Raw genomic sequence first — 12,213 nt, 5'->3', positions numbered from 1 at the left:
TACACTGCTTTTAAATTATGTTTAAAGAAATGCATATTTATAAAGGAAGACCAGTAAAAATATCTGCAAATGTTGCATGTTTTTTTTTTACAAAAAAATCCATATGAAAAATTTGACACTATTTTTAATTCTATTATAAAATAGATTAAGTTAGCACTATGGTAAATTTAAATGGGTAATTATGGTTGCCAACTCCATTGGAAATTTGAATTGAGATTATGACCATATCTTGAGGGAAAGAATTTTTTTGGGGAAAAAAGGGGGGGGGGATAAAAAGAAATTGTGGGGGGTCAATTTTTTCTCATTTCAGATTTCAGAAATTAAAAAGAATTATTCTTCAAATATTTTTTTTTTTTCAAATTTCAAATATTGAAAAATTTCAAGAAGTAATCTTTAATTGCACAGTATGGCGCATTAGATTTGTAAAATCTTTGATCACATTTATTTATTTGTTATGCCGAATCTAACAGTGTATTTAGATTTTTAATTTTGGGTCCAGTTTTCAAATTGGTCTACATTAAGGTCCAAAGGGTCCAAAATTAAACTTTGTTTGATTTTAGCAAAAATTGAATATATGAGGTTCTTTGATATGCTGAATCTTAACATGTATTTAGATTTTTGATTTTTGGCCCAGTTTTCAAGTTGGTCCAAATTGGGGTCCAAAATTAAACTTTGTTTGATTTCAACAAAAATTTAATATATGGGGTTCTTTGATATGCTGAATCTAACCATGTATTTAGATTTTTTATTTGTGGACCCCGTTATCAAATTGGTTCATATTGAGGTCAAAAGGGTCCAAAATTAAACTTTGTTTGATTTCATCTAAAATTGAATTATTGGGGTTCTTTGATATTCCAAATCTAACCGTGTATTTAGATTTTTAATTTTGGGTCCTGTTTTTTAAATTGGTCTACATTATGGTCCAAAGGGTCCAAAATTAAACTAAGTTTGATTTTAACAAAAATTGAATTCTTGGGGTTCTTTGATATGCTGATTCTAAACATGTGTTTAGATTTTTGATTATGGGCCCAGTTTTCAAGTTGGTCCAAGATAGGGTCCAGTATTTAAACTTTGTTTGATTTCAACAAAAATTGAATATATGGGGTTCTTTGATATGCTGAATCTAAACATTTATTTAGATTTTTGATTATGGGCCCAGTTTTCAAGTTGGTCCAAATTGGGGTCCAAATTGGGGTCCAAAATTAAACTTTGTTTGATTTCAACAAAAATTGAATATATGAGGTTCTTTGATATGCTGAATCTAACCATGTATTTAGATTTTTTATTTGTGGGCCCCGCTATCAAATTGGTTCATATTGAGGTCAAAAGGGTCCAAAATTAAACTTTGTTTGATTTCATCAAAAATTGAATTATTGGGGTTCTTTGATATGCCAAATCTAACCGTGTTTTTAGATGTTTAATTTGGGTCCCGTTTTTTAAATTGGTCTTCATTGAGGTCCAAAGGGTCCAAAATTAAACTTAGTTTGATTTTAACAAAAAATGAATTCTTGGGGTTCTTTGATATTCTGAATCTAAACATGTGTTTAGATTTTTGATTATGGGCCCAGTTTTCAAGTTGGTCCAAGTTGGGGTCCAAAATTAAACTTTTTTTTATTTCAACAAAAATTGAATATATGGGGTTCTTTGATATGCTGAATCTAACCATGAATTTAGATTTTTTATTTGTGGGCCCCGCTATCAAATTGGTTCATATTGAGGTCAAAAGGGTCCAAAATTAAACTTTGTTTGATTTCATCAAAAATTGAATTATTGGGGTTCTTTGATATTCCAAATCTAACCGTGTATTTAGATTTTTAATTTTAAGTCCCGTTTTTTAAATTGGTCTACATTAAGGTCCAAAGGGTCCAAAATTAAACTTAGTTTGATTTTAGCAAAGATTGAATTCTTGGGGTTCTTTGATATGCTGAATCTAAACATGTGTTTAGATTTTTGATTATGGGCCCAGTTTTCAAGTTTGTCCAAGTTGGGGTCCAAAATTACACTTTGTTTGATTTGAACAAAAATTGAAAATGTGGGGTTCTTTGATATGCTGAATCTAACCATGTATTTTGATTTTAGACATTGGACCATAATAGGTATATTAAAAAAATTCAAGTTCTTAGACCACATTCTTTCTGTGTCAGAAACCTATGCTGTGTCAAATATTTAATAACAATCCAAATTCAGAGCTGTATCAAGCTTGAATGTTGTGTCCATACTAGCCCCAACTGTTCAGGGTTCGACCTCTGCGGTCGTATCAAGCTGCGCCCCAGCGAAGCATTTTATTGATTATGGGCCCAGTTTTCAAGTTGGTCCAAGTTGGGGTCCAAATTTAAACTTTGTTTGATTTCAACAAAAAATGAATATATGGGGTTCTTTGATATGCTGAATCTAAACATGTATTTCGATTTTAGATTTTTGGCCCAGTTTTCAAGTTGGTCCAAATTGGGGTCCAAAATTAAACTTTGTTTGATTTCAACAAAAATTGAATATATGGGGTTCTTTGATATGCTGAATCTTACCATGTATTTAGATTTTTTATTTGTGGGCCCGCTATCAAATTGGTTCATATTGAGTTCAAAAGGGTCCAAAATTAAACTTTGTTTGATTTCATCAAAAATTTAATTATTGGGGTTCTTTGATATGCCAAATCTAACCGTGTATTTAGATTTTTAATTTTGGGTCCCGTTTTTTTAATTGGTCTACATTAAGATCCAAAGGGTCCAAAATTAAACTTAGTCTGATTTTAACAAAAATTGAATTTTTGGGGTTCTCTGATATGCTGAATCTAAACATGTGTTTAGATTTTTGATTATGGGCCCAGTTTTCAAGTTGGGGTCCAAAATTAAACTTTGTTTGATTTCAACAAAAATTGAATATATGGGGTTCTTTGATATGCTGAATCTAAACATGTATTTCGATTTTACATTTTTGGCCCAGTTTTCAAGTTGGTCCAAATTGGGGTCCAAAATTAAACTTTGTTTGATTTCAACAAAAATTGAATATATGGGGTTCTTTGATATGCTGAATCTTACCATGTATTTAGATTTTTTATTTGTGGGCCCGCTATCAAATTGGTTCATATCGAGGTCAAAAGGGTCCAAAATTAAACTTTGTTTGATTTCATCAAAAATTGAATTATTGGGGTTCTTTGATATGCCAAATCTAACCGTGTTTTTAGATTTTTAATTTTGGGTCCCGTTTTTTTTAATTGGTCTACATTAAGGTCCAAAGGGTCCAAAATTAAACTTAGTTTGATTTTAACAAAAATTGAATTCTTGGGGTACTTTGATATGCTGAATCTAAACATGTGTTTAGATTTTTGATTATGGGACCAGTTTTCAAGTTTGTCCAAGTTGGGGTCCAAAATTATACTTTTTTTGATTTCAACAAAAATTGAATATATGGGGTTCTTTGATATGCTGAATCTAACCATGTATTTTGATTTTGGACATTGGACCATAATAGGTAAATTAAAAAAAATGAAGTTCTTAGACCACATTCTTTCTGTGTCAGAAACCTATGCTGTGTCAAATATTTAATCACAATCCAAATTCAGAGCTGTTTCAAGCTTGAATGTTGTGTCCATACTTGCCCCAACTGTTCAGGGTTGGACCTCTGCGGTCGTATCAAGCTGCGCCCAGCGAAGCATTTTATTTCATTTAACAAGATAATGAGTAAATTGGAGGTTGGATTTAAATATTTAAAGCATCATTGAATGTACATCAGTAAATACCTGGAGTTGGTTCCAAAAAAAAAACTTATGACTAAGATTGATCGTAAGTATACTGAATTGTTCATGACTTACAATCAATCTTACTTGTAAGTGTTTTTGTGAAACTGACTTCTGTGTTGTAAACTTGTAATATACTTTTGACTAAAGATAGTATCATCATTTTAATTTAGAGCTGGTTGATGGATGCTCAGAGCCAAGGGATATTTATTTATTCATTTAAAAAAAGTTACTTATAGAGGCATTAACTATTTATTATCAGTTTAATTTTTATTAGATAGTCATTTAAAATTTTGTAATTTATACTTTACACATCGATAAAGTCCCCTAAACTATTTTAATTTTTATTGTACATTTAAGACAGATTTTAAAGGAAGTATTGTGATGTATCTTTTAGAAAGAAGCCCCACCTAAGTACACTTCACTTGAAGATCCATGTTATGGTGGAGGTGAAGAGAGACTGAAGAAATTTTTCTTTCATTATATTCCTGCATGGTAAGTTTTTTAGATTGGGTCATCATTAGAAGTCTCATTCCACGAAAACCTGCAGGATCATTGGATATTCAAAAAATCAGGCCTCATTAGAAATCTTGTTCCATGAAAACCTGCAGGACCATTGGACATTCAAAGAATCAGGCCTGATTAGAAATCTTGTTTGCACGAAAACCTGCAGGACCATTGGACATTCAAAGAATCAGGCCTCATTAGAAATCTCATTCCACGAAAACCTGCAGGACCATCAGACATTCAAAGAATCAGGCCTCATTAGAAATCTTGTTCCACGAAACCTGCAGGACCATTGGACATTCAAAGAATTAGGCATCATTAGATTTTTCATTCCAATAAACCTGCAGGACCATAGGACAGGCCAAAAAAGTACACTTTGGTCAGCCATTTTTCCCTCTATTAGTCTTAAGATGTTTGTCATTCTGAAATCTATGAACTAAGTTATCTGCTTCATAGAAAAATTTATATGTTGTTACTTGTGACACAGATGTCTTCTATATAGTATACACCCCTACCTAAAATAGTAGGGGGGGCATTTTATGTTTTCAAATCTGTGTATTCGTTGATTCGTCTGCCCTGAATCAGGTTAAAGGTTTTGGTTCAAGTAGTTTACCCTAAAATTGTAGTCACATCAGCATGAAACTGAGAAAACTTTTCCATTATGCTAGGAACCTTTTAAAATATATTGCAAATTGTGGTACACTGAACATTAAAATGTGATGCTGCAAACCAGGTTAAGTTTTTTGGTTCAGATAATTTAAAATTGTTGTCACATCAACTTGAAAGTTAGTAAACATGTTCATTTTGATGTGAAATTTTAAGATCATATGCCCAATAAGAATTTTAACCAGATTTATAGTTGACTGATTATGGAAAGTGATAGTATGAGAAGTGATAGGTGTCCTATAATAGAAAAGACAGGATATGGGGTATCCATCCATGACAGTATGAGAAGTGATAGGTGTCCTATAATAGAAAAGACAGGATATGGGGTATCCATCCATGACAGTATGAGAAGTGATAGGTGTCCTATATATAATAGAAAAGACAGGATATGGGGTATCCATCCATGACAGTATGAGAAGTGATAGGTGTCCTATATATAATAGAAAAGACAGGATATGGGGTATCCATCCATGACAGTATGAGAAGTGATAGGTATCCTATATATAATAGAAAAGACAGGATATGGGGTATCCATCCATGACAGTATGAGAAGTGATAGGTGTCCTATAATAGAAAAGACAGGATATGGGGTATCCATTCATGACAGTATGAGAAGTGGTAGGTGTCCTATAATAGAAAAGACAGGATATGGGGTATCCATCCATGACAGTATGAGAAGTGATAGGTGTCCTATAATAGAAAAGACAGGATATGGGGTATCCATCCATGACAGTATGAGAAGTGATAGGTGTCCTATAATAGAAAAGACAGGATATGGGGTATCCATCCATGACAGTATGAGAAGTGATAGGTATCCTATATATAATAGAAAAGACAGGATATGGGGTATCCATCCATGACAGTATGAGAAGTGATAGGTGTCCTATAATAGAAAAGAAAGGATATGGGGTATCCATCCATGACAGTATGAGAGGTGATAGGTGTCCTATAATAGAAAAGACAGGATATGGGGTATCCATCCATGACAGTATGAGAAGTGATAGGTGTCCTATAATAGAAAGGATATGGGGTATCCATCCATGACACAGCATTAGTACATGCACAGCAAAAAACACAAAAAGCAAAGGAACAGCACTGTTAATTGTTGCTCTTCATCTCAAAGTCACCGTGCAGCCTTCAGCATGGCGCAAAAATTCTCACCTCACTGCAACTTTAGGATGGCCCCTAGCACCGGTTTGAGAGGAATTCTTTGCAAACTGATGATAATGCCACATCTGTGAATTGAAGAGCCATGGAGTAATATCAATAAAATAAATCTATGTTTTTATGTGCAGGAAATGGAAATATGGAAAATGAAGCACCTGTATTAAATAAAAGAATGTAACAAAAGTTGTGTTAGGGAAACACTTTCTTAACAAATAGACTATTTGGTTGATAGGAATGAGATAACAGCCAAAGTCTAAACACTTTTGATAATAAGTAGTTTGGTTTGTTCCTATTTTATTTTATCGTGCTTATACTCTGTATTGTAATTCTGTATTGTTTATACTTGCAGGGAGATGATAACTGCTACATCAAGTACTGCAATAGAAATAGCTGTGTTGGGGAAACACTTTGATAACAAGGTATACTGCCAAGTTATTCACTATTTGACTCAAAGGGCTAATGTGATCCATTGTCATCAAGTGACCTTTGCACCCGCATTAATCTATAGTCATTAACTTTTTAGAAAATGTTTTTCCCTGAAACCATTTGTCTATCAGTTGGAATCAAATACTTTGATCAGACCTCTGACAAATTTTATATTCAATTATCTGTTAAGAATGATTTATCTGAAGTATCCGTAACCCCAAACACCAAACAACCATTGTGGTTGTTCTGAAGAATTCAATAAAGGGGCATTTCTTCTCTGAAACCACTTGACCAAATTACGCCAAACTTTTAGGGTATTAAGTATAAGTGTTGTTTTTTTTTTTACCAATCAAACAACATGACCACCATGGCTATGGTCTTGACTAACATTTTAGCCTGGTGAGCCATTTAAGCTCTTAAGAGCCTCTAGATGGTAAAGAAAATGTGTGATCCCCTTTAAGGACCAACCTCATTTGCCATCATTTAAAGGATATCTTTGTCATTAATGATAATAAATATTGTCATTTGAAGGATATCTTTGTCATTGATGTTAATTAACATTGTCATTTGAAGGATATCTTTGTCATTGATAAAAATTAAATTGTCATTTGAAGGATATCTTTGTCATTGATGTTAATTGACATTGTCATTTGAAGGATATCTTTGTCATTGATGTAAATTAAATTGTCATTTGAAGGATATCTTTGTCATTGATGTTAATTAAATTGTCATTTGAAGGATATCTTTGTCATTGATGTAAATTAAATTGTCATTTGAAGGATATCTTTGTCATTGATGTTAATTAAATTGTCATTTGAAGGATATCTTTGTCATTGATGTTAATTAACATTGTCATTTGAAGGATATCTTTGTCATTGATGTAAATTAAATTGTCATTTGAAGGATATATTTGTCATTGATGTAAATTAAATTGTCATTTGAAGGTTATCTTTGTCATTGATGTTAATTAACATTGCCATTTGAAGGATATCTTTGTCATTGATGTAAATTAACATTGCCATTTGAAGGATATCTTTGTCATTGATGTTAATTAACATTGTCATTTGAAGGTTATCTTTGTCATTGATGTTAATTAACATTGTCATTTGAAGGATATCTTTGTCATTGATGTAAATTAAATTGTCATTTGAAGGATATCTTTGTCATTGATGTTAATTAAATTGTCATTTGAAGGATATCTTTGTCATTGGTGTTAATTAACATTGTCATTCTAAAGATATCTTTGTCATTGATGTAAATTAAATTGTCATTTGAAGGATATCTTTGTCATTGATGTAAATTAAATTGTCATTTGAAGGATATCTTTGTCATTGATGTTAATTAAATTGTCATTTGAAGGATATCTTTGTCATTGATGTTAATTAAATTGTCATTTGAAGGATATCTTTGTCATTGATGTTAATTAAATTGTCATGTGAAGGATATCTTTGTCATTGATGTAAATTTAATTGTTATTTGAAGGATATCTTTGTCATTGATGTAAATTAAATTGTCATTTGAAGGATATCTTTGTCATTGATGTTAATTAACATTGTCATTTGATGGATATCTTCTTCATTGATGTAAATTAAATTGTCATTTGAAGGATATCTTTGTCATTGATGTAAATTAAATTGTCATTTGAAGGTTATCTTTGTCATTGATGTTAATTAACATTGCCATTTGAAGGATATCTTTGTCATTGATGTTAATTAACATTGCCATTTGAAGGATATCTTTGTCATTGATGTTAATTAACATTGTCGTTTGAAGGTTATCTTTGTCATTGATGTTAATTAACATTGTCATTTGAAGGATATCTTTGTCATTGATGTAAATTACATTGCAATCCAAAGGATATCGTTGTTATTACAGACTATAATGGAGAGATGGAATCTAGAAGATTCAGCAAGGGCAGAGATTCCAATGACAGCAGATCATTGTGAAGCTTATACAATGGGCGTAGCTATTGACTTCTCATCTCAGATGCCTCTTCCTCTTTGTGAGTCAAATTATTTTATAAGTGATCATGAAGTACAATGATACTCTCACACACACATCCTTTTTTTGAGTTATTTAGCAGCTCATGTAACAATCTTTCAATTTAAAAGTAAAATTCTACTCCTCAAAAAAGGCAATTCAAATGTAACCATGGAAACGATATTTATATATCTGTCCATTGGATTTCAAGATTTCAAGCCATGCAATTTATTTTATTCCTGATTTGTATATTTAACAGCAAGTCACCCTTCCCCCTTTTTACCAAAAGAAGAGAAAAGTTAAGAAATAAAAACCCTACAAATAAAACCAATTTTTTTTTTAGATATAATGTTAAAATTCAAATTCACATCTATTGTACAATCTAATAATTGAATGAATGAGAAATTACAGATGCAGTAAACTGTGAGATAATGTCAAAAGAGAATGTGAAAAATCACTGGCAAACAGGGAAACACTTAACATAAAGTGTGTTAAAACAAGATTTTTTTTAGCACACTCATGAATTGAAATTAAATATTTTTATTTCAGCTGAAGAGACAACGTTGCCACCATGCCCAATTTTACTTGTCTTATCATCAGAAGGCATCTTAATTCCTTTCTATATGGTTTACACACATTCAGAAACTCCAGTATTGACATCAGCAGCTGCTGTTTTGTCTGCTGAAGGAGCCAGGAAACCTAAAGGTAAGTCTGTTGATGGAGTCAGGAAACCTAAGCTATGTCTGTTGATAGAGACAGAAAACCTAAGAAAAGTCTGTTGATAGAGCCAGAAAACCTAATGGATGTGAAATAATCTACACACATCATGACATTATTACCTGTTGCTAGTTCTGCTGATGGAACCAGGATATTTAAAGATATGTCTGTTGATTGAGCAAGAAAACATATTAGTACACATTACTGAAAATTTGTAAATTGTTTGGGCCAGATTTAACAAAATTTGAATTTACACTGTTTAAAATCTGCTGATTTGTAAATTTCCTATTGAAATACCAATGACAAAATAAAATTTAAGTATCATTAGAATCTCCTGTTATATCTTACAGTGCGATTACACATAAAGAAGAAGTCAATTTTAAAACATGCATATTTTTTAATGTAATTGTGTAATTGCTGTTAGGTATTTCAAAGTTAAAAAAAAACTAGCATCTGCCGAGCCAGGTCACTAAAACATTGTTTACGCACAACATATAAAATTCAATTTTAAGTTGAAATAATTATATAGCATTGTCTAATGAACAGAAGAAGCTAGAAAATCTTAAGTAAAAAATTTTTTTGAAAAGTTAAAGTAGCAATGATATTTAGTTTACAAATCTATTTATTTGTATCTTAAATGTTGATGCTTACAAGTAACATTAAAAGGAAACTGTGCATTTCATTTATTCATGGATTGAGGTATAATAGAAATTTTAATGGATACTGGATTTACTGATATAACAAATTCTGCATACCAGTAGTTAGGAAATTTGTAGTTTTTTTTAACAACTGAATGTAGTTTACTTATACCCACCAATTCGACAATTTATTATCTGAAGAATTGAAATAAATCCTTAGTATGTTTTAGTAAAATATTGATAATCTTGACTTAAGTAAATCACTAATATTTTTTTTTCTCTAGCATCATCAGTAGCTCCAGGAACACAACCATCAGCAGGCATACAGCAAACACAGCCATCAGTGCCTGCAGGACCAAGTTTCCAGTTTGTATCAACTAAACCAGCACCCACAGGTACAGCATCACCGTTTAGTTTCACGTCGTCCACTATGGCGCCACCTACAGTGACACCAGCTGCATCTCAAGACAAATCGGCAGCAACATCTAGTTCAGGGTTTGGTATTTCAACACCTCAGTCAACAGGTATGACCCTCAATATGTAAATGTAAAGTATCTTTATATAAGGTAAAAGGTAAAAGGTCAAAATCCTTTAGTAATGATATTATCATTATGTATACTAGTGTGGTTAAAATATGAAACATAAAAATATTAGCTAAAATTATGCAAAAAAGCCTTTAAAGATTGCCCATAAAAGCATTTCCGCTTCTTTCCAATGGGGTCCTTTTAATTTTACAAAACTTGTTTAGCTTACTTTTTTCTTTGAGATGATATTCAGCTATTATATATGTACTTCTTTGATTTTTTTATGGCAATCTTTTACATATTGTCAAAAAGATAAAAGATTGCTTTTTGAAATCAATGCTAACTGGTAATTTTCTCAACATAGGGAAAAACAGTAACATACTAATATCATTATATTTAATATCAATTGATAAAGAAAAAAAATGTTTTAAGAACTTTTCGTCAATTCACATTCATTATTTTTGTGCTTTTACATTTTCATCAGGTTTTAATTTTGGCGCTAAACCTACCAGTACTTCAACAAGTGAATCTTCCTCTACTAAACCAAGTTCATTTGGTACACCATCAAGTGAACCCACATCCACAAAACCAAGTATATTTGGTACACAAGCTAGTGGTGCATCAATTTTTGGAAGTACACCATCCAGTAATCCATCAGCCACAAAACAAAGTATGTTTGGTGTGCCAGCTGGCAATGGGTCTGTCTTAGGAACTTCTGGTACAGGAACTAGTGAATCCTCATCCACAAAACAGGGACTATTTGGGACATCAGTTGGCGGTACATCAATTTTTGGAAGTACACCAAAAACAACTCCTACAGCAGCTCCTACATCCATTTTCTCTGCAGCACCTACTGGAACAGGAAGTGGATTTAGTTTTTCTGCAACTCTAGCTAGTAATTCTACATCCTCAACACTAGCTAGTAGTTCTACATCCTCTACACCAATTTCATTTAACTTTGCTAAGCCCTCTGGTGGAACTGTATCATCATCAGCACCACCTGCCAGCAGCAATGTTCAAACACCTTTGTTTAGTACCCCAGTGGCCAGTAAATCATTTTCCACCCCAGCATCATCTAATGAGACAGGATATAAACTTGGACCTGGACTAGGTGGTGTTACACCAGGTAATACGCTACTACCAAAACAACCCACAGGAGGTCCCGGGAAACCTGAGGTGTCAAAGCAAGGTTCGTATCTGTATTCAAGTTTGATCATCATAATACACCTTATTGCTATTTGTTCGCTAAATTAATATATCACAGATGTTCACGATAAATTTTTAAGACTCAAAAGAAAATGTCTGAAGCCAGACATTTTTTATAGTGGGAGAAGCCAGAGTACCTGGAGAGGACCATGACCTTTGGCAGAAAAAACTAGCAGTCCTAGTCATTCTAGATTATGGAGATCCCAACTGCCGAGAGCAGTCTTAGTGTTGACTGGCTAGTGACCACTGTAGATGAACTTGTTAGACCACTTGGCTACCAAGGTCCCTTAAAAGGGTCACAAGACCTATAGGTTGTGACAAGAAGAAAAAAAAAGCAAAAAAATAAAGGGAGACAAAAATTGAATACTGGGGATTTATTATTCGTGGTCTACCAATTTTATTTGGTATACATGGACCACCAATTTAACTGTTCAAGGAAATACAACCTTTCTATTGGATTGTATAGGGAATTTGGCAAAACCATGAAATCAAGTATTCTCGAAAATACAGTTTTTCCTCAATGCACAAAAATTGATACTCACAAATATAAATGAATCCACAGTATTAGAGGAAGACAAAATCCATACACTGAACTGAAGGCTGCTGGCATGAGACAGGCCCTTTACGGATGTAGTAAAGAAAATTAAAT

At 32.5% G+C, this 12,213-nt stretch overlaps 1 protein-coding gene across 2 annotated transcripts in view; it reads left to right on the top strand.

The window, feature by feature from the left end:
* The window catches only part of LOC127729434 (nuclear pore complex protein Nup214-like), a 63,548-nt gene that overhangs the window by 12,371 nt on the left and 38,964 nt on the right, over nucleotides 1–12,213 (top strand). For both annotated transcript variants that reach the window (XM_052237260.1, XM_052237261.1), the window contains exons 7-12: nucleotides 4,131–4,228; nucleotides 6,423–6,492; nucleotides 8,375–8,501; nucleotides 9,029–9,184; nucleotides 10,119–10,358; nucleotides 10,843–11,547. In XM_052237260.1, the coding sequence (XP_052093220.1) occupies nucleotides 4,131–4,228; nucleotides 6,423–6,492; nucleotides 8,375–8,501; nucleotides 9,029–9,184; nucleotides 10,119–10,358; nucleotides 10,843–11,547 (1,396 nt within the window). The remainder of the gene's footprint in view (nucleotides 1–4,130; nucleotides 4,229–6,422; nucleotides 6,493–8,374; nucleotides 8,502–9,028; nucleotides 9,185–10,118; nucleotides 10,359–10,842; nucleotides 11,548–12,213) is intronic.

This window comes from Mytilus californianus, unplaced genomic scaffold (genome assembly GCF_021869535.1).
Source record: "Mytilus californianus isolate M0D057914Y unplaced genomic scaffold, xbMytCali1.0.p SCAF_2, whole genome shotgun sequence".
NCBI classification, from domain to species: domain Eukaryota; kingdom Metazoa; phylum Mollusca; class Bivalvia; order Mytilida; family Mytilidae; genus Mytilus; species Mytilus californianus.
The sequence above is the reverse complement of the archived record's forward strand: the minus strand, read 5'-3'. Positions and strand labels throughout refer to the sequence as shown.